This window comes from Erythrolamprus reginae, chromosome 5 (assembly GCF_031021105.1).
Source record: "Erythrolamprus reginae isolate rEryReg1 chromosome 5, rEryReg1.hap1, whole genome shotgun sequence".
In the NCBI taxonomy this organism is placed as follows: Eukaryota; Metazoa; Chordata; class Lepidosauria; order Squamata; family Dipsadidae; genus Erythrolamprus; species Erythrolamprus reginae.
The window spans coordinates 14,452,267-14,478,430 of NC_091954.1; the positions used below are offsets into that span (position 1 = coordinate 14,452,267).

The 26,164-nt window shown below is 45.2% G+C and overlaps 1 protein-coding gene across 1 annotated transcript; it reads left to right on the forward strand.

The window, feature by feature from the left end:
- Positions 1-2,501: 2,501 nt before the first annotated feature.
- MYOZ1 (myozenin 1) lies at positions 2,502-24,567 on the forward strand. Its single transcript, XM_070752109.1, has 5 exons — positions 2,502-2,577; positions 8,914-9,095; positions 16,466-16,733; positions 19,224-19,389; positions 24,336-24,567. Exons 1-5 carry the CDS (start codon positions 2,502-2,504, stop codon positions 24,565-24,567), a joined length of 924 nt encoding a protein of 307 aa, XP_070608210.1.
- The last annotated feature ends 1,597 nt before the right edge of the window (positions 24,568-26,164 follow it).

Consider the following 26,164-nt stretch of genomic DNA (forward strand, 5'->3'; position numbering starts at 1 on the left):
TTAAAGCCCTACATGGCATTGGATCAGAATACCTCCGGAACCGCCTTCTACCGCACGAATCCCAGTGGCCGATAAGGTCCCACAGAGTTGGCCTTCTCTGGGTCCCGTCGACCAAAGAATGTCGTTTGGCGGGCCCCAGGGGAAGAGCCTTCTCTGTGATGGCCCCGGCCCTCTGGAATAAACTCTCCCCGGAGATTAGAACAGCCCCCACCCTCCTTGTGTTTCGCAAGTTACTCAAGACCCACCTATATTGCCAGGCATGGGGGAACTAAAACATCTCCCCCAGGCTTTTTTATATTTTATGTTTGGTATGTATGTGCTGTATGGTTTTTAATTGTTGGGGTTTTTAATATACAGTGATCCCTCGATTATCGCGAGGGTTCCGTTCCAAGACCCCTCGCGATAATCGATTTTTCACGATGTAGGGTTGCGGAAGTAAAAACACCATCTGCGCATGCACGCCCTTTTTTCATGGCCGCGCATGCGCAGATGGTGGAGTTTGCATGGGCGGCGGGGAAGACCCAGGGAAGGTTCCTTCGGCCGCCCAGCAGCTGATCTGCTCGGCAGCGCAGCAGCAGTGAGCAGACGAAGATCGGGGTTTCCCCGCCGCCCATGCAAAGGGGAAACCCCGATTCGGCTCCTCGCTGCTGCTGCGCTGCCGAGCAGATCAGCTGCTGGGCGGCCGAAGGAACCTTCCCTGGGTCTTCCTCGCTGATGCTCCCGCTCGCCCGCCCGCCCGCCGCCCGCCGCCCGCCAGCAAGAGGGGGACAGATAGAGAAAGAGAGAGAAGGAAAGAAAGAGATGAGAGAGGGAGGAAGAGAGTGTGAGAGAGGAAGAAGCAAGATAGAGAAAGAGAGAGAGAAAGAAAGATGAGAAAGGAAGGAAGAGAGTGACGTCATCGGGTGGGAAAAATCGCAATATAGCGTTTTGCGAAGAACGAGATCGCGAAAATCGAGGGATCACTGTATTTTTTATTATTAGATTTGTCCCATTGCTATACTGTTTTTATTACTGTTGTGAGCCGCCCCGAGTCTTTGGAGAGGGGCGGCATACAAATCTAATAAATTATTATTATTATTATTATTATTATTATTATTATATTATTATTATTATTATTATTATTATTATTACACACAAAATCTCTCTCCCTCTCCCTCCCTCTCTCCTGGCTCCTTCATTCTGTTTTCCTACATTATAGTTTTCATTATGAAAACTAGGCTAAACTCATTATGCTAAATATTATATAGGAGTTGGAACTGGGAGATTGATTAAGCACTTCCTAGCCCTTCCACTCTAAATGATTGTGGTGATATACTGCACTTTTTTCTACTAACAAACAACACTTTTAGAAAGTTTTACATCATATATTAAAGGCGGATTGGACATCTCCTCAACAGGTAAAGGCAACAAATTGTGTACTATGATTTAACTCAGAGGCAACCACTATTGTTATCAAGATTTGGTTTTTAATGATATTTTTATGAAAAAAACCTACTGGGTCAAACAAAGTCTTATCTAATACAATAAATGTCTCTAGCAAGCCCAAAAGAAATACAGTGGTACCTCTACTTAAGAACTTAATTCATTCGATGGCCAGGTTCTTAAAGTTTGTAAGCAGAAGCAATTTTTCCCATAGGAATCAATGTGAAAGCAAATAATGTGTGCAAACCCACTAGGAAAGAAATAAAAGCTTGGAATTTGGGTGGGAGGAGGAGGTGGAGGAAGAGAAGGAGGACAGTCACTGCCAAAGGAAGAAGGTGAGGTGAGGGGAATCAAAAAAAACCAAAACTTTAAGGAAATCTAGTTCCCCCGCCATAGAGTCTCCTAGCACAACATCCTTTCCCCCCTGCCGACCAGAAGTCTGGTTCTCCCCGCCATTGCTTCCTAGTGCGGCATCCTTTCTCCTCTACCTGTCCGAACCAAAAGGCCTTTCAATTGTGGAGCTGACAGGCCACAGGGAGATGCAGCAGAGAGATGAAAGAGCCACATGCTGTTCAAGAGGCGCAGGTTGCTGATTGCTGATCTAGTACGATCATAATCCAGGAGGTCATCTAATTTAATGCCTTGCTCACTGACAGATGTCCATCCAGTCTGAATTTAAAAATCTGAATTGACAGAAAACATTCCCTTCCTTGGGGCAGCCTGAAGAGTTGGTTTAAAGACCACTCATCCTGCTGGTGCCCTTTTCTGAAACTGCTCCAATTGGTCATTATCTTATTGAATCTGAATGCCAAGAATTGGCTGCAATATTCCAAACCGGGTCTGATCAGGGAAGAATGATTTTGCTCTTTGGTACGCCAGGCAATTTTGGTGATGGCTTTGCCAGAGGAGTACTTTATGTCCCTTTGCATGGGGACATATAGGTGGCTGTCACCTTTTCTATAGATATATGGAATTTAACATTGTTCCATTCTGAAACAGCCTTAGTTCTGCATCTGCATCTTACAAGAATCGAATTCATTCCACTATTCCATTCTCACACAGAAACCCCCTCGAACACCATGCCTCTTGCAGGAACTCCAGCTCCCAAAAAGAAGAGAAAACCTACTAAACTCATTTTAGAATTAACCCAAGAAGGTAAGAGATATCCCATGCGCACATATTCCTTTTCCAGTCATTCTTATTTATTTATTTATTTATTGGATTTATATGCCGCCCCTCTCCGGAGACTCGGAGCGGCTAACAGCAACAATAAAACAGTGTACAATAGTAATCCAATACTAAAAACGATTAAAAACCCATTAATATAAAAACCAGACATACATACAGACATACCATGCATAGAATTGTAAAGGCCTAGGGGGAAAAAGGATCTCAATTCCCCCATGCCTGATGGCAGAGGTGGGTTTTAAGTAGCTTACGAAAGGCAAGGAGGGTGGGGGCAATCCTAATCTCTGGGGGAAGTTGGTTCCAGAGGGCCGGGGCCGCCACAGAGAAGGCTCTTCCCCTGGGTCCCGCCAAGTGACATTGTTTAGTTGACAGGACCCGGAGAAGGCCCATTCTGTGGGACCTAACTGGTCGCTAGGATTCGTGCGGCAGAAGGCGGTCCCGGAGATATTCTGGTCCGTTGCCATGAAGGGCTTTATAGGTCATAACCAACACTTTGAATTGTGATCGGAAACTGATCGGCAACCAACGCGGACAGCGGAGTTTTGGTGTAACATGGGCATATTTGGGAAAGCCCATGATTGCTCTCGCAGCTGCATTCTGCACGATCTGAAGTTTGCAAACATTTTTCAAAGGTAGCCCCATGTAGAGAGCGTTACAGTAGTCAAGCCTCGAGGTGATGAGGGCATGAGTGACTGTGAGCAGTGACTCCCGGTCCAAGTAGGGTCGCAACTGGTGCACAAGGCGAACACCCCCCCTCGCCACAGTTGAAAGATGTTTCTCTAATGTGAGCTGTGGATCGAGGATCTTCCCTAGTATCTAGAAAGTGATTTACAAAAAAAAAACAACATAGAGGTTTTTCTCCCAGAGAGAGAAAACATTTTGACGTAATACGTAGAACCACAGTGTTTGATAAGTCAAAGAGATGGAGAAGGAAATTATGGTAAAATTATAATAATAGTCAAAGAGCAACAACACACTATAATTTGTTTCCAATAAATTACCACACAGGTTGAAATCCAAAGGAAAATACAAGTACAGTGGTACCTCTACTTACGAACTTAATTATTCTGTGACCAGGCTCTTAAGTAGAAAAATTTGTAAGAAGAAGCAATTTTTCCCATAGGAATCAATGTAAAAGCAAATAATGGGTGCCATTGGGGAAACCACAGGGAGGGTGGAGGCCCTATTTCCTCCCAGGAGATTCCTAGAGAGGCCCCATGGAGGCTTCTCCCCGCCTTTTCCGGCCCTGCTTCCTCCCAGGAGATTCCTAGAGAGGCCCCATGGAGGCTTCTCCCCGCCTTTTCCAGCCCTATTTCCTCCCAGGAGATTCCTAGAGAGGCCCCACGGAGGCTTCTCCACGCCTTTTCTGGCCCTGTTTCCTCCCAGGAGATTCCTAGAGAGGCCCCATGGAGGCTTCTCCCCGCCTTTTCCGGCCCTGTTTCCTCCCAGGAGATTCCTAGAGAGGCCCCACAGAGGTTCTTATGTAGAAAAGTTTGTAAGTAGAGGCGTTTGAAGGTAGAGGTACCACTGTATCTTGCTAAAATGTAAGATGAGACACTCGCTCTTGATGATCATCTCAAGATTTGATTCATTCAAAAGTGATCACATCGCACACTTAAGATCAGCAGGAATTGTTTCCTCTTTCAAAGAATCGTTGAATCAAGGCCTTATATTAAGTCTATCAGAGTTCTGCCACTGGGATTTGAAGGGGAACATCATATTTTATAGATCAGACTTCCCACCCCAATAATTTCAATTCAGTTTTATACAGTATAGCCCAGGCTCTAAGTAAAGTGTTCCTTTCTTCAGTTTCGAAGAATTGAAAAATGTGTGTCACATACTTAAAAATATGGACGATTCAGCTATCATAGGTGGGAACGATTTCACAAAAGAAACTGAAAAGAATGCCTTATAAGCCCTGCTATCTGATTGTGTCACTTGGATTGTATATGTTGTTTATTGCACATCGCACTGACTTAACACAGGAATCCATTTTCCATTAACATCACTGAAAAGCAGTTCAGGCATTTTCATTATTAATATTATGTCACTTGCTTTTATGTCATCAGGTCTATTGTTATATTTCATTCAGGTCTATGGAAAGCTAGGGAGTCAGTAAAACTACATTTGATCGAGAACGCAGAGAAAAAATGTTGTAGATGTCCATAATTTTCAATCATAATAATTAAACTTCACGTAGGATCAGCAATTGGAGCTGCAAAAATGGCCCCCACTCTCCCAGAGAATTCAAGAATTTATAGCTTTAAAACCAGGTTAAAACAAGGCAGTCTCAGTTGTGAATGTTAAAATCTCAGTCACCAATTTCAGGAGTTTGCAAACTTTTACTATTTTAAACCATTTGATTAGTTTAATTAGGAGCTGTTCTGAAGGAAGGAAGGCACAGAAACCTATCTCATGTCCCAGGTAGAGTGCTCAACAGGGTAACAAATCAGAGATGCAATTCCTAAATGCTCTCACTCCTTAGTTAAACTATGTGTATTTCTAATAACTTGGCATATTGGGGAGAGGTTCACATGTATTATTATTATTACTTACTTACTTACTTACTTACTTACTTACTTACTTACTTACTTACTTATTTTTTAATTGGATTTGTATGCCGCCCCTCTCCGTAGACTCGGGGCGGCTAACAACAATGATAAAAACAACAGGCGACAATCCAATACTAAAGCAGCTAAAAACCCTTATTTTAAAACCAATCATACATACAAACATACCATACATAAATTGTAGAAGCCTAGGGGGAAAGAATATCTCAGTTCCCCCATGCCTGACAACAGAGGTGGGTTTTAAGAAGCTTACGAAAGGCAAGAAAGGTGGGGGCTATTCTAATCTCTAGGGGGAGTTGGTTCCAGAGGGCCAGGGCCGCCACAGAGAAGGCTCTTCCCCTGGGTCCCGCCAAACGACATTGTTTAGTTGACAGGACCCGGAGAAGGCCCACTCTGTGGGACCTAATTGGTCACTGGGATTCGTGCGGCAGAAGGTGGTCCCGGAGATAACCTGGCCCGGTGCCATGAAGGGCTTTATAGGTCATAACCAACACTTTGAATTGTGACCGGAAACTAATCGGCAACCAATGCAGACTGCGGAGTGTTGGTGTGACATGGGCATATTTACGGAAGCCCATGATTGCTCTCGCAGCTGCATTCTGCACGATCTGAAGTTTCCGAATACTTTTCAAAGGTAGCCCCATGTAGAGAGCGTTACAGTAGTCGAGCCTCGAGGTGATGAGGGCATGAGTGACTGTGAGCAGTGACCCCCGATCCAAATAGGGCCGCAACTGGTGCACCAGGCGAACCTGGGCAAACGTCCCCCTCGCCACAGCTGAAAGATGTCCCCGTCATCCCACTAGGATTCAGTGAGGTCTATCCGGTTGGTCTAGTTTTTCAGATAAAGTTAGAAAAATGATATAGTGATTAATAATAAGAATCAGAGTTTGAGTAGGAGAAAGGAAGATTACAGTCAGGCCATGATCAGACATATTGAGGCAGAAGGTTAAATGAAATCTTGGACAAAAAATATTGAGTTCAGGAGAGAAATTTGTATCCCTGGGAATTGCGAATGTCACATATTAGAATTTCTAATATGCATTTGCCCATCTTTATCTGGACTACAGTGAAAAATCACACAAAAATCTACTAAAAAAAACTTTAGAGTAGCCTCATTTACAAGGAGGTTTCAAACATCAGTTCTGAAAAATTCTTACTGAAATTAGTTTTATTGATCTTTTCTTTTGTTTCAATACTATAAGCAATATGTGTACAGTGGTTTTCAAACCATGAGGTTAAACTAGTTTACTGAGAACAACAGGAGAGTGTGAAGATCACCCATTTCCCAAAAGAATTCCTTAATCTCTAGAATAATATTACTTTTCCAATTTTTCAATATACAGTATTTACTGCGTACCTCCTTTCCGAGGCTCAATAAAACCATAACTGCTGATAAACAGTCAGTTCCCGAAGCTTTGGTATATAATTCAATATCACATTAACATCTTTAACGTTTAAAGGTTATCCCATAAATCTATTTACACAGTATACATCAACACGATTCCTAAAAGATATCATGATCACATGACCATATCATATAGCTCAATTTTTTTTACATCTCTAGCACAAAAACTTGATGTCTATTCTTTCAAATACATTCTTTTTTTTTGGGGGGGGGGGGATTCCAATATACCCTAAATATAAGTTTTTAACAAACCCACTTTAATGTCAAATCTATTGATACCATTTATAAACATTTTTGAAGACGCAAATTCATTTTTAGGGCATTATTGGAGATTCCAATTCTGTAGTCCATGTTTGGAACAACCCACAAATTTCCATTTTAAAAATTATTACGATTTTGGTAGAGATATACTTAGGTTTTATTTGTATTATTGGTTTTATTTAGTCATGGATTCCATCAAATAAGAGAGTATTTCAGGTGCTTTTGAGGCAGCCAAAGCATCTGGCCCATATCGGTCCCTTAGAACAGGGCTGTCCAACTCGCAACCGGTGGGCTGGATGTGTCACGCACTGGCCGTGCCAATGCCCAGTTTAGCAAAGGGGGGTAAAGTCCTGATCCATCATGTGACACAGCTATGATGATGTTTAGAACATACTTAAGTTGAAGATATTACCACTGTTGTAACCTGGGAGAACAAATTCAATTTGAATCAGAATGGTGGTAACGACTAGCAATTCAGAAGTGTAGATAATCTATATTTGCCATGATCAGGACATAATTAATCAAAGCTATCTTTGGGTTGTAGATGACAATCCAGGTAGGCCTGAAGATCTAGCAATAATGTTGCCAGATGAAGTTACTTACAGAGCCAGAGGAAGTTACTTACAGAGTACAGTGGTACCTCGGTTCTCGACCACAATTCGTTCCAGAAGTGTGGTCGACAACCGATTTGGTTGAGTGCTGAATTAATTTATCCCATAGGAAATAATGGAAATGGATTTAATTGGTTCCCAGACCCTATTTCCTTTATTTCCTATGGGATAAAGATCTGAGGAGTTCTATAGTCTAAGCACTCCAAGCTGTAGGAAGGGTGGGGGCGGCTGCAATACCGGCAGTTTTGGGGGGGCTCCTTTACTCAGTGGTTCGTCTTGTACCTGTAGGCAGCTGCACCAACTTTCTCCTTCCCGGCGGCGGCTTTCCTTCGAGCAGCAGCAGCGCCGGGAACGTCACACGAGGAAGGGAAGCCGCTGACATTCCCGGCGCTGCTGCTGCTCAATGGAAAGCCGCCGCCCGGAAGGAGAAAGTTGGTGCAGCTGCCTACAGGTAACAAGATGAACCACTGAAGAAAGGAGCCCTCCGAAGCTGCTGGTATTGCAGCCGCCCCCACCCTTCCTCCAGCTTGGAGCGCTTAGACTAGAGACTGGGAGGCTGTTAAGTGGGCGGCCAGGATGGGCGTGTCGGATTCCGACTCCCATTCCGTCTCACCCCATCCCCTCAGATCTTGTAGCATTTCGGATAATAAACAAAATTTTCTGTGGCTGTGAATTTTTGTTAAGATACCGAAGCAAATTTTTGCCGAAAATTTTGTTCGGTATCCGAAATGTACGAGAACCAAGGCGTTCGAGAACCGAGGCACCACTGTATTCAATAAAGGAAGGGAAAGGGAGAAAAGGCTTAACAATTCCAGAACGTGGAATGTGGTTTTTTCTTGCAATTCCATCCTCGGTCATTTAAATCCCCAAGGAGTGCAATCTGTTAGGGAAAGCAAATTTTAGTAGTAATACTAAGTAAATAGAGGTTGTTAGAAACATAGAAACATAGAAGACTGACGGCAGAAAAAGACCTCATGGTCCATCTAGTCTGCCCTTATACTATTTCCTGTGTTTTATCTTAGGATGGATATATGTTTATCCCAGGCATGTTTAAATTCAGTTACTGTGGATTTACCAACCACGTCTGCTGGAAGTTTGTTCCAAGGATCTACTACTCTTTCAGTGAAATAATATTTTCTCACGTTGCTTTTGATCTTTCCCCCAACTAACTTCAGATTGTGTCCCCTTGTTCTTGTGTTCACTTTCCTATTAAAAACACTTCCCTCCTGGACCTTATTTAACCCTTTAACATATTTAAATGTTTCGATCATGTCCCCCCTTTTCCTTCTGTCCTCCAGACTATACAGATTGAGTTCATTAAGTCTTTCCTGATACGTTTTATGCGTTTATACATTTATACGTTTTGTTGAGTTGTTCTAGTGGCCTTGGCTGAGGAGCGAACTTAACACAGGTTAGGTTTTGCTGTTTCTATAATAGGCTTCTCCTTGTATTCCAGACATGCCGCAAGAAGGGTCCAAGCTGAACCTCGGGAAGAAGATCAGCATTCCCAGGGATGTGATGTTAGAAGAACTCTCTCTCCTTACCAACAGGGGATCCAAAATGTTTAAACTTCGACAGCTGAGAGTAGAGAAATTCATATATGAAAACAACCCTGATGTTTTTGCCAGCGATTCTGTGGTAGGTACAAGCAAGCGAGTCTACGGAAAGGGGCGGCATACAAATCTAATAATAAATAAATAAATAAATAAATAGATAGATAGATAGATAGATAGATAAAGTAGATAGATAGATAGATAAATAGATAAACAGATAAATAAAGTAGATAGATAGATAGATAGATAGATAAACAGATAAATAAAGTAGATAGATAGATAAATAGATAAATAGATAAATAAAGTAGATAGATAGATAGATAGATAAATAGATAAATAAAGTAGATAGATAAATAGATAAATAGATAAACAGATAAATAAAGTAGATAGATAGATAGATAAACAGATAAATAAAGTAGATAGATAGATAAATAGATAAACAGATAAATAAAGTAGATAGATAGATAGATAAATAAATAGATAAATAGATAAACAGATAAATAAAGTAGATAGATAGATAGATAGATAGATAAATAAATAGATAAACAGATAAATAAAGTAGATAGATAGATAGATAGATAGATAGATAGATAGATAGATAGATAGATAGATAGATAGATAAATAGATAAGTACAGTAGAACCCCGACTTACGAGACTAATTGGTTCCGGAAGGAGGCTCGTAAGTCGGAACGCTCGTATGACGAAACATTGTTTCCCATAGGAAACAATGTAAAGTCAATTAATCCGTGCAACAACAAAAAAAAAACGCTGCCGCCGAACGCGGAAGCCCCCGAACCCCCCAGGCCGGCTGCCACGTTTTAAAACACCCGCGCCACTTCGCAGCTGTCTCCTGAAGCCGAACGCGGAAGTTAGCGTTCGGCTTCAGGAGACAGCTGCGAAGCGGCGCGCGTGTTTTAAAAGGTTGCAGCCGGCCTGGGGGGCTTGCCAGCACCCCCCCGAGCCCCCCAGGCCGGCTGCAACCTTTTAAAACACGCGGGATACGAGCGCCAAGGAGCTGTCTCCTGAAGCCGAACGCGGAAGTTAGCGTTCGGCTTCAGGAGACAGCTGCGAAGCGGCGCGCGTGTTTTAAAAGGTTGCAGCCGGCCTGGGGGGCTTGCCAGCACCCCCCCGAGCCCCCTAGGCCGGCTGCAACCTTTTAAAACACGCGGGATACGAGCGCCAAGGAGCTGTCTCCTGAAGCCGAACGCGGAATGTGAGCTCGGGAGGCGAACAAAAATGTCGCTCCCCTCCCAGCTCTTATCTCGAGTAGCTCGTAAGTAGAGCTGCTCGTATGTCAAGGTTCCACTGTACAGGAATGGATGAGGGTTGTTCAGAAAGTAATTCCTTCAACAATTATTTATTGAACACAATGAAACTTACACACAAGAAAGAATGATGTTTCTTCTACTCTCCCTATTTTTCCATGTAATCTCCGTCCCCTTCTATGACCTTTCTCCATACAAGGGAATTTATGCCCTGTGGGTACCACTCCTTGTCCTGGTCACAAAGCCATTTCTGCACTGTGCGAATCACCTCTTTGTCATCCTCAAAATGTCTTCCGCAAATGGCCTCCATGGGGCCTCTCTAGGAATCTCCTGGGAGGAAACAGGGTCGGAAAAGGTGGGGAGAAGCCTCTGTGGGGCTTCTCTAGGAATCTCCTGGGAGGAAACAGGGCCGGAAAAGGCGGGGAGAAGCCTCTGTGGGGCCTCTCTAGGAATCTCCTGGGAGGAAACAGGGCCGGAAAAGGCAGGGAGAAGCCTCTGCGGGGCCTCTCTAGGAATCTCCTGGGAGGAAACAGGGCCGGAAAAGGCGGGGAGAAGCCTCTGCGGGGCCTCTCTAGGAATCTCCTGGGAGGAAACAGGGCCGGAAAAGGCAGGGAGAAGCCTCTGTGGGGCCTCTCTAGGAATCTCCTGGGAGGAAACAGGGCCGGAAAAGGCGGGGAGAAGCCTCTGCGGGGCCTCTCTAGGAATCACCTGGGAGGAAACAGGGCCGGAAAAGGCGGAGAGAAGCATCCATGGAACCTCTCTAAGAATCTTCTGGGAGACAGGGCCTCCACCCTTCCTGTGGTTTCCCCAATCGTACACAGTTTGCTTTTACATTGATTCCTATGGGAAAAATTGCTTCTTCTTACAAACGTTTCTACTTAAGAACCTGGTCACGGAACGAATGTTCGTAAGGAAAGGTACCACTGTATTTTGGAGGGAATTAAGTGTGATAGGAGGGGAGCTCCAGCAGTGACTGTTTATTTCTCAGCCGTCTTCCACCATACCTTTCATGGCCAGATGCTCTTCAGTTACTTTCTCTACTGGCATATCTTGGGTAGGCAGCTTCAATTTGGAACCAAAGGATTTCTGGATATCTGTGTCCCAATCCTGGGTTTAGGATTGTATAACTTATTACTAGCACTTGAACTGAGCCCAGAAGCAAACTGGCAAGGAACACAGCTCCTATATTATGTGATAAGCCTGGGATTATCCTGTTAGTATATGGCAGCTGTGCTTGTGCGCAGCTGAAATTTATGGGTGGCCTTCACAGGCAATCCCATTCAGAGCACCTCTGTCCAGGAGTGACAAGGGCATGATTGACTTCTGCCTCCGGGACTGCGAGCACTAGTGCAGCAGGGGAAGCTGGGCCAAGGTGCTTCTGTCCACCTACTGCGCCAGCAGAAGCTGTAAGTCCAGCACAAACCCTAGATCAGTTATGGCGAACCATTTTTTTCCTCGAGTGCTGAAAGCTTGTGGGCGCGCACTATCGCACATTCGCGAGTGCCCATGCCCATAATTCAATGCCTAGGGAGGGCTAAATCAACTTCCCCCCCCTGGAGGCCCTCTGGAGGCTGGAAATAGCCCAACTTCTGGTGGGCCTAGTAGACTCGTGTTTCACCCTTCCCAGGCTCCAAAGGCTTCCCTGGAGCAGGAGTGGGAGGGTTGTTAAAAACGTCCTCCCCCATGCCCCTGAAGGCTCTCTGGAAGCCAAAAATGACCTCCCAGAGCCTCTGAGCAAGCCAAAAATCAGCTGGGTGGCACACACATGCCCATTGGAGATGAGCTAGGGCAACAGTTCACATGCCAGCAGATATGGCTCTATGTGCCACTTGTGTCACCCGTGCCATAGGTTCGCCATCACAACCCTAGATAAATTATTTAGGGAGTGCAATCCCGTCAAGAACTATTGTTGGGCTTGTCTCGCAATTGGTTGGTTTCGAATTAACAGAAACAGAAAGCTCACAGTCACTCCATCTTGTTTGGGTCATGGCTAATCAAATTAGCCACAAATCTAGATTCTGCCAGTTTATTTATTTGTTTTATTTATTTATTCAATTTTTATGCCGCCCTTCTCCTTAGACTCAGGCAGCGGCTGACAACATGTTAGCAATAGCACTTTTTAACAGAGCCAGCCTACTGCCCCCACAATCCGGGTCCTCATTTTACCCACCTCGGAAGGATGGAAGGCTGAGTCAACCTTGAGCCGGTGATGAGATTTGAACCGCTGACCTTCAGATGTACAGTCAGCTTCAAGTGGCCTGCAGTACAGCACTCTACCTGCTGCGCCACTCCGGCTCTTTCTTCCCATTTGGGCTTGGGTAGAGAGGTAGAACTAGCTACCATCTGAATATTGATGATATTGTACCCCAAACCATCCATCAATCTCTCCTGGTAGGCATTAAATGGAATGGGAGAGAATCCAACCTTGGGCCACCCCAGCAGTGGGTTGCTCCTGGTTCGGCCCAGTTCTTAGAATCAGTAGCGCCGGTGCTGGGAGACTCCATTCACCTCCCCGGGATGCTTCTGTACATGTGCAGATGTGTTACGCGCACGACCGTGCACTGGTATTAAAGGGTTTTAGAACCCACAACTGGGCCATCCATATTGCTGTAGGCAAACCCTCTGCCGCAGACTTACTGAATTGCAATTGTACACGAAATGCATTGGAAGACTATTTATTTATTTTACTTATTTAATTGGATTTGTATGCCGCCCCTCTCCGAGGATTCGGGGCGGCTCACAACATATATGAAGAGACAGTAGTAAAAATCAATCCAATTAATACATAAAAACAATCCATAAAAATCTACTTTAAAAACTTCCATTACCATTCATTCAACAATCGTACTAAAAACATTCATTTGTCAGGGGGAAGATCTAGTAACCCCAGGCCTGGCGACAAAGATGAGTTTTTAGGCTCTTTTGGAAGGCAAGGAGGGTGGGGGCAGTGCGAATCTCCAGGGGAAGCTGATTCCAGAGGGCCGGGCCCCCCACAGAGAAGGCTCTTCCCCTAGCTCCCGCCAGAAAACATTGTTTGGTCGACGGCACCCTGAGGAGACCCACTCTGTGGGACCTCACCAGTTGCTGGGATTCGTGCGGCAGAAGCCGGTCTCGGAGATAGTCTGGTCCTATGCCATGTAGGGCTTTATAGGTCATAACCAACACTTTGAATTGTGTTCGGAAACAGATCGGCAGCCAATACAATCCGCAGAGTGATGGTGAGATATGTACATGTCTTGGAAGGCCCAAAACCGCTCACGCGGCTGCATTTTGGACGATCTGAAGTTTCTGAACACTCTTTAGAGGTTCTTCCTTGTGTTACCTTTAAGCCTTATCCCTCTGAATGTTTCTGGACATTTGTTTTTTTTTAAAAAGTATTTTGGTTTTAAGCTTGAATCTCCCTCCGTACTTGTATACATCTTTCCCCACCCAGGCACTGATTCTTCAAGTCACCTTTATCAAAAACCTGTTTACCAATACAAGTGCACTAGAGTGCCTTCCGTCCCCTGTCCTGTTGCTCTCCTATATCTCCTATACCTTTCTTCTGTTCCTATATCTCTTCTTCTATTCTTTCATTAATATGTTCTATTCCTATACCTTCTTTTCTATTCTTTCTTAGATATATTTTACTACGAGTATCTCCTCTATAACCTTCATCATGTATTTTACTATGTGTATATAGACATACCCACTAAAACCCTCACTGTGTATTGGACAAAATAAATAAATAAATAAAAGATCAATTACTGTCGTCCCTGAAGCACAAAATGGCTTATTCTAGAATTAACATTGATTATCGTAGTTGTTAATATACTTCTACCCAACTAACTTTTTTATTTCCTTGCATTTCCTAACTATATTGTGCACCTACGTACTCTTCTTCTGTATTCTCATGCCTCTCTTGTCCTTAAAACGGGGCACTGATATAGGTATAGAATAGGGCGATTCCCCGGAGCTTTGTCAGGATCATTGGCTAATGGCTTCGTGCCCAGATTGCATATTCAGTGACCTGTTCTGAAACTTTATGCACGGTGCTAAATGCAGCAAAGAGAGTATGATAACTCAGGCGTTGGGTATTCCATGTCTACTCACCTATATTTAGCCGCCCAAGTAGCTGATACTGGAAGCCTGTTTACAGCCTACAGAACTTCCTCCCCTAAACTGTGCTGCGCATAGAAGAAATCAAATGCACTATGCGCAAACAGCAGCCAGCATTAAAGGGCAGAATCAATTCATGAAGCAGGAAGAAGGAGGACTTCCACTTGGAAGAGATTAAGTTCATAAATTATCTCCCTGAAATAGCAATACCTCTACCTAAGAGCGCCTCTACTTACGAACTTTTCTAGATAAGAACCAGGTATTCAAGATTTTTTTGCCTCTTCTCAAGAACCATTTTCCACTTACAAACCCGAGCCTCTGAAACTGTAACCGGAAAAGGCAGGGGGAAGCCTCTGTGGGACCCCTCTAGGAATCTCCTGCGAGGAAACAGGGCCGGAAAAGGCGGGGAGAAGCCTCTATGGGGCCTCTGTAGGAATCTTCTGGGAGGAAACAGGGATGGAAAAGGCAGGGAGAAGCCTCTGTGGGGCCTCTCTAGGAATCTTCTGGGAGGAAGTAGGGATGGAAAAGGCTGGGAGAAGCCTCCGTGGGGCCTCTCTAGGAATCTCCTGGGAGGAAATGGGCCAGAAAAGGTGGGGAGAAGCCTCCGTGGGGCCTCTCTAGGAATCTTCTGGGAGGAAACAGGGATGGAAAAGACAGGGAGAAGCCTCCGTGGGGCCTCTCTAGGAATCTTCTGGGAGGAAACAGGGATGGAAAAGGCTGGGAGAAGCCTCCGTGGGACCTCTCTAGGAATCTCCTGCGAGGAAACAGGGCCGGAAAAGGCGGGGAGAAGCCTCCATGGGGCCTCTCTAGGAATCTCCTGGGAGGAAATGGGCCAGAAAAGGTGGGGAGAAGCCTCTGTGGGGCCTCTCTAGGAATCTCCTGCGAGGAAACGGCCTCCACCCTTCCTGTGGTTTCCCCAATCGCATGCATTATTTGATTTTACATTGATTCCTATGGGGAAAATTGCTTCTTCTTACAAACTTTTCTACTTAAGAACCTGGTCACGGAACGAATTAAGTTCGTAAGTAGAAGAACCACTGTATAGTAATTTAAATCTTGATTCTGCCCTTTAATGCTGGCCTACTGGTGGCTGTGTCTCAAGGATACCCCTTTCTAACGATTTAGTTTTCAAAATTCAAACAAACTATTGAAAATATTAAAATTATCAGGGGCAGCAGTTTTCACCGTTGTTCCTTTAAGTCACTAATTCATTTGGATATGAATCAACATATTGTTCTCATCATCCAAGCACAAGAGGTTCAGTAATGTTAGGAGATAAAAAAGAAACATGGAATTCAGTTCTTGACAATTGTTGTGGTTAGCTCTGGCCCAGCTCCTGCCCCAAGGACTGTGGATGTGGGGGAGACATCCACATGCTGCAGGCCTGTTTTGCCCCCGGTGGAATCTGCTGATGAAGGCTCCTCTGACCAAGAAGACATGAGTGACAGGGAGGAAGAGAATGTGGCAGACAGCTCAGAAGGAGATCAATTATCTAGCTCCTCCTTGGATTCGGAACAAGAGTTAAGGATACAGCCACGCATGCGGAGAGCGATGCATAGGCAACAACAACTGAGAGATTATTATCAAAGAAAATGAGGCCACCTGTGGTTGGGTGGGGCTGTGGTCATTAGTGAGGCTGCTATAAATCGCAGCCTGTGGGTTTGGCCATTGTGGAGGATTATCTGATCGGTGTGTTTCATGACTGCTTTACTGACTGACTTGTTGTATTCTGATTTTTCCCTGCTTTGAAACTAAACCAGAGCAAAGTGTGTTTCACTTTGTGAAAGAAGAAGGACTGTGAATTGCCTCACAGCTGCAAGCTAAGTATCACAGAACTGATAAGGGACTAGTATAAATTACCAGTTTGTTTGGAGATGAATGCTCTTTGCTATACCAAAAGAGGGCTTAGGTTAAGTGAATTTTCATTATAAAGAACATTGTTTTGAATTTTCAAACGTGTGTGTGTCTGAAATTTGTACCTGTGAATTTTTGGGAGGAGTCTACCAGAGAGTCCGACAGAACAACAATTATTTAATTTTGCCCCTTTCTTTTACTTTTTTTCTTGTCTTTCCCTTCCGTCTTCTTGCTCAGGATCATTTCCAGAGGTTTATCCCATCTGTTGGGGGATACTATGGAGCTGATTCCTATAAATACACGCATGGTGGCGGGAAAACGATGAGCGGCGGAACTTTAGGTCCATACGGATCCAGCAAACTGCAATACCCTCCCACTCCTCCCGCAAAGCCTGGGAGCAAAGGTGGAGCTGGGGGAACTGGTACCGGCCACAGCCAGGGATCTGCCAGCAGAGGGGGAGGAGTGGATGGAGGTGGGAATGGAAATGAAACCGGGGATGGAAAAGGTATGTATTTGTTTTCATCCAATAGACGAGTAAAGAAAAATGCTTAATATGAAAATCCTGTTCTTTTCAAGATCTTTCTTAAATCTGGATATACAGTGATACCTCATCTTACAAACGCCTCATCATACAAACGTTTCGAGGTACAAACTTTTCGAGATTCTTTTGCCTCTTCTTACAAACTATTTTCACCTTACAAACCCACCGCCGCCGCTGGGATGCCCCGCCTCCAGACTCCCATTGCCAGCGAAGCACCCATTTTTGCGCTGCTGGGATTTCCCCTGAGGTTCCCCTCCATGGGAAACCCCACCTCCAGACTTCCGTTGCCAGCGAAGTGCTTGTTTTTGCGATGCTGGGATTCCCCTGCTGGGATTCCCCTGCAGCATCGCAAAAACACAGAAGTCCGGAGGTGGGGTTTCCTATGGAGGGGAACCTCATGGTAATCCCAGCAGCGGAAAAATGGGCGCTTCGGCTGGCAAAAGGGGTGAATTTTGGGCTTGCACGCATTAATTGCTTTTCCATTGATTCCTATGGGGAACATTGTTTCGTCTTACAAACTTTTCACCTTAAGAACCTCGTCCCAGAACCAATTAAGTTTGTAAGACAAGGTATCACTGTATCTGATAAAATTTCACTGCTGACACTGCCTGAACTGGCTTTGAAGAAAGGGACATAATTCTTTTTTTGACCTCAATTGGTAGTTCTATCATTCATGTGGTTTAATTAAAAACTCTGGAGTTCTTTGGTGACTGTTACTCTACAACGTCCTTCCTGTCAACGACTACTTCAGTTTCAACCACAACAACACACGAGCACACAACAGATACAAACTTAAAGTAAACTGCTCCAAACTTGACTGCAGGAAATACGAAACTAGACTTACAATCCCGGGTCTAGAAAGCTTAGAACTAAGACGTCTCAAACATGATCTAAGTATTGCCCACAAGATCATATGCTGCAACGTCCTGCCTGTCAAAGACTACTTCAGCTTCAACCACAACAACACAAGAGGCCACAACAGATGCAAGCTTAATATTAACCGCTCCAAACTTGACTGTAAAAAATACGACTTTAGTAATCGAATTGTCGAAGCGTGGAATTCACTACTGGACTCTAGTATCATCCCCTAACCCCCAACACTTTACCCTTAGACTATCCACGGTTGACCTCACCAAGTTCCTAAGAGGTCAGTAAGGGGTGTACATAAGTGCACCAGAGTGCCTACCGTCCTGTCTTATTGTCTCTCCTATATCTCCTATATCTTCTCTTCTATACCTATATCTTTTCCTGCTATTCTCTCATAGTTATATTTCACTCCTTTATTTTCTCCTCTATTCCCCCTTTAATACATTCTACCTGATTATATCCTCTATAACCTCATTGTGTATTATTGTGTATTGGACAAAACAAACAAACAAATATTTAAACTTCAGGCATTGGCTAACTGGCATGTATTTATGACCGTTGCATTATCCCAGGGTCATGTGATCCACATTTGCAACCTTTCCAGTCAGTTTCTGACAAAGGCAATGGGAGAAGCCAGATTTGCTTAACAACATGATTCATTTAACAACGGCAGTTCATTTAACGACTCTGCCCCCCCTCAAAAAAAAAAAGGTTGTAAAGGTGTGCAACCATTGTCTTACTTAGCTGTTGTGGTTAGCTCTGGCCCAGCTCCTGCCCCAACGACTGTGGATGTGGGGGAGACATCCACATGCTGCAGGCCTGTTTTGCCCCCGGTGGAATCTGCTGATGAAGGCTCCTCTGACCAAGAAGACATGAGTGACAGGGAGGAGGAGAGTGTGGCAGACAGCTCAGAAGGAGATCAATTATCTCGCTCCTCCTTGGATTCGGAACAAGAGTTAATGATACAGCCACGCATGCGGAGAGCGATGCATAGGCAGCAACAACTGAGAGATTATTATCAAAGAAAATGAGGCCACCTGTGGTTGGGTGGGGCTGTGGTAATTAGTCAGGCTGCTATAAAGAGCAGCCTGTGGGTTTGGCCATTGAGGAGGATTATCTGATCTTTGTGTTTCGTGCCTGCTTTGCTGACTTCGACCTTTGTGTGCTGATTTCCCCCCGCTTTGAAACTAAACCAAAGTGTGTTTCACTTTGTGAAAGAAGAAGGACTGTGAATTGCCTCACAGCTGCAAGCTAAGTATCACAGAACTGATAAGGGACTTGTACAAATTACCAGTTTGTTTTTAAGACGAAGTGCTCTTTGCTCTACAAAAAGAGGGCTTAGGTTAAGTGAATTTTCATTATAAAGAACATTGTTTTGAATTTTCAAACGTGTGTGTGTCTGAAATTTGTACCTGTGAATTTTCGGGAGGAGTCTACCAGGGAGCCCGACAGAACACTTAGCAATAGAATTTTTGGGTTCAATTGGGGTCATAAATCAAAGACTATCAGTATTCATCGCTCAGTTCAGGATGTTGCTTTGTATGTTTCCTCTCGATTTAAGTTGTCTTCTTTTCCTTTATATTTTAGGTGAAAATAAAAGTGGGAGTGGGAAAGGAAAGGTCCCCCTTCCCAGGACCTACATTTCTCCATGGGAGAGAGCCCTAGGCATCACCCCACAAGAGAAAAGTGAATTCATCATTGAACCCTTGTCTTGCAGCAAAGATGACCTCTGCCATTATAAATCTTTCAATAGGTAAGAGAACATGCTTACAAGAGTAGTGGGACTGGCAAGTAAATATGAGGGTCTATGAAATACATGCAAGGGTGGGCTGCTGCCTCGATCCAGTTTGCACTGAAAGATGTTGAAAGAAAATGCAGGGCGTCCTTGCATAAGCCCACAGTGTAGTAGTAAACATTTTGGTAGCCCTTCACTGGATACATGAGTGCCCACACATGTAATTCAAAGCCTGGCAACAGCAAAAACAGCTTCCCCCATCCCCTGGAGGCCCTCTGCAGGCCAGAAATGGCCTGTTTCCCAACTTTTGGTGGGCAGAGTAGGCTTGTTTTTCACCCTCCCCAGGCTCCAGGGGAGGTAAAAACGCCCTACTCCATCCCCCCAGAGGCTATCTGGAAGCCAGAAACACCTTCCCAGAGCCTCTGTGAGAGCCAAAAATTTAATTTAATTTAATTTATTACATTTGTATGCTGCCCCTCTCCACAGGTTGGCACACACATGCATGTTGGAGTTCAGCTAGGGCAATGGCTCATATGCCAGCAGATATGGCTCCGCGTGCCACGCTGCCCGGCTGTCAAGTTTGCAAAAGAGCCGAGGAGCTGTCAGCTGGTCGGGAGGCTCAAACAGAGGTGGGGAATCCCAATAGGGAATTCCATGGGCGGAGCTTTGACGTCACAAAGACTTCCTTCCTGGAGTCCACGTTTCGGCCGGCCAGGAGGGACGTCTCAAAAGGCGACAGCCGGGCGGTGGGGCTTCTTGGCGGCCTCCCGAACGCCGAACCTGAAAGTTCGGCAAAAGTTCGGGTTTGGCATTTGGGTTTGGGAGGACGCCGAGAAGCCCCCCGGCCAATGTTCCCTCTAATTTTTTTTCGGTGTGGGTGGAATAGTATAGTGTCTTTGCGGCAGTCCCTTTGGGACTGGGCGGCATGGAAAAGGGTGTGAGGGGGGGTATTTTGGGGCGCAAGCGTGTGCACACGCACAGTTTATGGGGAACGCTGCCCCTGGCCATTTCAAAGGGCGACAGCTCAGCGACAGGGCTTCTCGGCGGCCACCCGAACCCGAACTTTTGCTGAACTTCCAGGTTCGGCGTTCGGGCGGCGGGTTCGTAAGGTGAAAAAAGTTCATAAGAAGAGGCAAAAAAATTCCGAACCCCGGGTTCGTATGATGAGGGGTTCGTATCACGAGGTACTACTGTATCTGTTTCCCTGTCTGATAAATATGATGGGAATCCAAGCAAATTTACTGTCTTCTGCACTCAATGGGAGCTCTACCTCCATTAGACCTAAGCATATCCATTTGAGTCCTCATCTTCTAGCACACCGGTGTCAAAAATCCTTATCACGTTGCCGTCATGTGACATTTCATGATATTTTCCCCATTCATGGAGTTGGGATGAGCATGGCCTGCATGTGACGCATTTGGCCTACAGGCCGCCAGTTTGACCTCCCTATTTCTAGCACATGGAGTTAACAATTGGTCAGGAAGAACAAAACTTTTAGCCTAATTCCTATTCATTCTCTCTGGAAGTGTACAGTGGCTGTTAATTACTAGAGTTATTAGAATAGCTAAGTATGATAGATCTACTAGAACTAATAAAACTAAGTATAATAGTTAGAATAACTACATATAATAGATCTGACCTACGAGGTGGTAAATCCTCTGCAGACCCTATTTCCATACTACATTTATGATGAAGGGTTTGCCTGTTGTTTCTTCCCCCAACCCCAAAATCTTCAACCTTAGATTGTCTACAATTGACCTCTCCCCTTTTCTAAGTGGTCTGCAAGGAGCGTGCATAAGCGCACCATTGCACCTACCGTCCTTGTCATACTGTTCTATACTTTCTATGTTGTTTATATTTAATAATAATAAATTTATTGTCATTGTCAAAACAACAAATTGTCATTGGCAATGAAAGTCGTGTGACACCCAGAGACCAGTCCCACCATACATAAAATTTAAAAATAGAATAAAAAATAGAATAAAAAATAGAATAAAAAATAGAATAAAATGTCCCACCCACTACAAATTCCCCACCCTGAACCACTCAACCATCTACATGACAAACCGAGTAATATTGTCCAACAGTTCACTGATGGTGACCCTTTAGTTTAGTTCATTGTTAAGTGCGAGTATAGTTTAGTTTAGTTTAGTTAGATTTGTATGCCGCCCCTCACCGAAGACTCGGGGCGGCTAACAACAATAAAAAACAATGTAACAAATCTAATATGAAAAAGTAATCTAAAAAACCCCAATTTAAGAGACCAATCATACCAACAAACATACCATGTATAAATTCTATAAGCCTAGGGGGAAGGGAGAAAAAATTTTCAATTCCCCCATGCCTGACAACAGAGGTGGGTTTTAAGGAGCTTGCGAAAGGCAAGGAGGGTGGGGGCAACTCTGATATCTGGAGGGAGCTGGTTCCAGAGGGTCGGGGCCGCCACAGAGAAGGCTCTTCTCCTGGGTCCCGCCAAATGACATTGTTTAGTCCAGTATTTCCCAACCTTTTTGGAGCCGCGGCACATTTTTCATATTTTCAAAATCCTGGGGAACATTGAGGGGGGGGGGCTAAAAAAGTTTGGACACAAAAATCTCTCTTCCTCCCTTTCTCTCTCCCTTCCTCTTTCTCTCTCTTCCTTCCTTTCTCTCTCCATCCCTCTTTCTTTCTCTCTTCCTTCCTTCCTCTCTTTCTGTCTCCTCCTTCCTCTCTCATCTCTCTTTCCTTCCTCTCCCTCCCTTTCTCTCTTTCCTTTCTCTCCCTTTCTGTCTATCCTTTCTATCTCTCACCCCTTCTCCCTCTTTCATTCCCTTTCTCTCCCTCTCTTTCTCTCATTCCTTTCTCTCCCTCTTTCCTTTCTATCTCTTTCTTTTTCTCCCTCCTTCATATCTTCTTTCTCTCCCCCCTTCCTCCGTCTTTCCTTTCTCCCCCTCCCTTTCTCTTCTTTTTTCTCTATCCTTTCTACCTCTTACTCTTTCTTTCTCTCCCTCCTTCATTCAATTTTCTCTCCCTCCCTTTCTCTCTCTTTCCTTTCTCTCCCTTTCTGTCTATCCTTTCTATCTCTCACCCCTTCTCCCTCTTTCATTCCCTTTCTCTCCCTCCCTTCTCTCCCTCTTTCCTTTCTATCTCTTTCTTTTTCTCCCTCCTTCATATCTTCTTTCTCTCCCCCCTTCCTCCCTCTTTCCTTTCTCCCCCTCCCTTTCTCTTCCTTTTTCTCTATCCTTTCTACCTCTTACTCTTTCTTTCTCTCCCTCCTTCATTCAATTTTCTCTCCCTCCCTTTCTCTCTCTTTCCTTTCTCTCCCTTTCTGTCTATCCTTTCTATCTCTCACCCCTTCTCCCTCTTTCATTCCCTTTCTCTCCCTCCCTTCTCTCCCTCTTTCCTTTCTATCTCTTTCTTTTTCTCCCTCCTTCATATCTTCTTTCTCTCCCCCCTTCCTCCCTCTTTCCTTTCTCCCCTCCCTTTCTCTTCCTTTTTCTCTATCCTTTCTACCTCTTACTCTTTCTTTCTCTCCCCCTTCATTCAATTTTCTCTCCCTCCCTTTCTCTTTCCTTTCTCTCCCTCCCTTGTTCTCCCCTGGGGCTGCCTGTGCCTGCCTTGCACCACCCAACACGGACGGACAGCCCCCGATCGTCGGTTCGTTGCCCCCACACACACGAAGGGAGATCAGGCTGGCGAGGGCGGTAGATCTGCGTCCCCAGCCACTGGAGGGAAATCCTGCTGGTGGGGGCGGCGAATCCACCTCCCCAGCCGGGCGGAGGGAAATCGGGCTGGCGGGGGCAGCGAATCCACCTCCCCAGCTGGGTGGAGGGAGATCGGGCTGGCGAGGGTGGTGGATCCGCGTCCCCAGCCGCGCGGAGGGAAATCGGGCAGGCGGGCGGGTGGCCGCGACTCCCTGCGCGCCCCTGGAAAAGGGTGCGTGGGGGGGCATTTTGGGGTGCACTGGCGCAGGCGTGCCCAGCCTACAGGGAACGGTGCCTGGGGCCGCTGCACCCGGCAGCCTCCTGTTTCCACTGCCATTGCCCTCCCGCCGGGCCCCAAAGGACAATTGTTGCCACCCCCGCCAGGAAAGCTCCAGCTGGGCGGGGTGCTGCCGGTGGCTCCGCCCTGGAGCTCTTGCTCGCCGCTGCCATCCCCCAGCATCTTCCCGGGGCCGCTGCAGCCCGCAGCCTCCCGTTCCTGCTGCCATTGCCCTCCCGCCGGGCCCGAAAGGACACTTGTTGCCACCTCTACTGGGAAGCTCCAGCTGGGCGCGAAGAATAAAGCTCAGCTTCCGGTCTCAGAAGCTGAGCTTCGTGGCACACCTGATGATGTCTCACGGCACACCAGTGTGCCGCGGCACACCGGTTGAAAAACACTGGTTTAGTCGACGGGACCTGGAGAAGGCCAACTCTGTGGGACCCAACCGGTCACTGGGATTCGTGCAGCAGGAGGCGGTCCCGGAGATATAGCTCTGGGATAAAAACTATTCAGGAAACGTGTGGTCCGAGTTCTAATTGTTCTGTATCTTCTGCAAGAAGGCAACAGTTCAAAGAGATTTTAAGCAGGACGAGAAGAGTCTTTGAGCATGGTATGCACCTTCCTAGAACAGCGAGATATGAAGATGTCATCCAGGGCGGGTAGCTGGAGCCCAATAATGTTCTGGGCAGTTTTAATAATTATCTGTAGAGCTTTTTTGTTCACTACAGATCTGCACCCATACCAAGCTAGAAACTACTATCCTATACTTGATCGACAAATAAATAAATAAAATTTGATTTTCTGAAGTGCACTCTTTTTCTTGAAAAAAAAGCAATTGATCCAGTTGCTGAGAAATAGAACTATATGAGTAGTTATTAATACAGGACTGGATTGATTGGGTTTGTCAAAGGAACATGTGTAGCTAAAATCTGTCGATCTATTGAGTTGGTGGGGAAAGGCTATAACATCTATAAACTCTGATGATTGATTCTACTTTTCCCTAGAACTGCAATGCCATACGGGGGATATGAGAAGGCACTGAAATTGATGACCTTCCAAATGCCTGAATTCGACGTAGGCCCTTTGCTACCTGAACCTCTTATTGTGTATAATCAAGAAGTCTCCAATCGACCCTCCTTTAACAGGACCCCAGTACCCTGGCTGGGGTCCGGAGAACCAACTGAATACAACATTGAGGTGAATGTACCAATGGCGGGTGAAACAGAAGAATTATAGAAACCCTCTTTCCTTCCATTAATCTGTTCGTTTAACATGCAGAAATGTCTCCACTTTGCCCTAAGGACAACCACAATCTAACCTATCTTTTTGCAGTGGTATTGATCCATATTGGAGTTTGAAGAAAATTAAAGCACTGGAATAGTGAGGGAGGGGGAGAGAGAGAGAGAGAAAGAAAGAGTCAGCCTTTTTATTTGCACTCCAAAGCATAAATTACAAACCCTATGATGCTTAATACTTCGGTCTGCTCTGTTCCGACTTTGTTCTACTGTTTTGTCATTTGGCAAAATGAATAAAGCATATACAAAGATAGAAAATGATGTGATATTTCTTCCTTGGTTCTATGGGTTCTGTCTATGGGATCATCTTCCCCTGATTGAATTTCATTCGGGAAACAACAGGAGTCAAAAACCCGGTTAAGAAACTGAGAGTCAGGCTGGTACTGTGGTTAAGGTTCTGCCTTAGAAACCGGGAGACAGTGAGTTCTAGTCCCGCTCTAGACATGAAAACTGTCTGGATGACTTTAGCCCAGTCTTTGGCCCTCTCTCTTAGCCCAACCCACGTCACAGGGCTGTTGTGGGGAAAGTAGGAAGAGAAAGGAGTACTGTGTTTTGTTTGCTGCCTTGAGTTACTTACAAAATAATAAGGGTAGGATTAGATTATAAATTAGATTAGATTACTATTCGAGTTGGAAGAGGTCTTGTAGGTGTTCTAGTCCAATCCCGTTGCTCAAGCAGGAGACCCTACATCAATTTCCTGGGAGACCCTACATATTTTTCCCCATGAGTGCCAAAAGTGTATACATGCGTGCTATCATGCATGTGTGAGTGCTCACACCCATAATTCAATGCCTAGGAAGGATGAAAATGCCCCCATCCCCCAGAGGCCCTCTGGAGGCTAGAAATGGCCCATTTCCCAACTTCTGATGGGCCCAGTAGGACCGTTTTCACCCTTCCTAAGCTCTAGAGCAGTGTTTTTCAACCAGTGTGCCGCGGCACACTAGTGTGCCGTGAGAAATGGTCAGGTATGCCGCGAAGCTCAGAGAGAGAAAGAAAACAAGAGAGAGAGAAAGAAAGCAAGAGAGAGAGAGAAAGCAAGCAAGAGAGAGAGAAAGAAAGCAAGAGAGAGAAAGAAAGAGAGAAAGAAAGAGAAAAAGAAAGAGAATGAAAGAGAGAGAGAAAGAAAAAGAGAGAAAGAAAAAGAGAGAAAGAGAGGGAGGGAAGGTGGGAGAGAGAAAGAGAGCAAAAAAGAGGAAGGAAGGAAGAGAGAAAGAAAAAAGAAAGTGAGAGAAAGTGAGAGAGAAATAGAGCGAAAGGGAGGAAAAGAGAGAATTTTTTTGTCCAAACTTTTTTTAACCCCCCCCCCCCCTGCTCAATGTGCCCCATGGTTTTGTAAATGTAAAAAATGTGCCACAGCTCAAAAAAGATTGAAAATCACTGCTCTAGAGGCTTTCCTGGAGCCTGCAGAGGGCAAAAATGCCCTCCCCTATTCCCCCGGAGGCCCTCTGTAAGCAAAAAACACCCTCCCATAGCCTCCGTGTGAGCCAAAAATCAACTGGCCAGCATGCACATGCATGTTGGAGTTGAGCTAGGGCAAT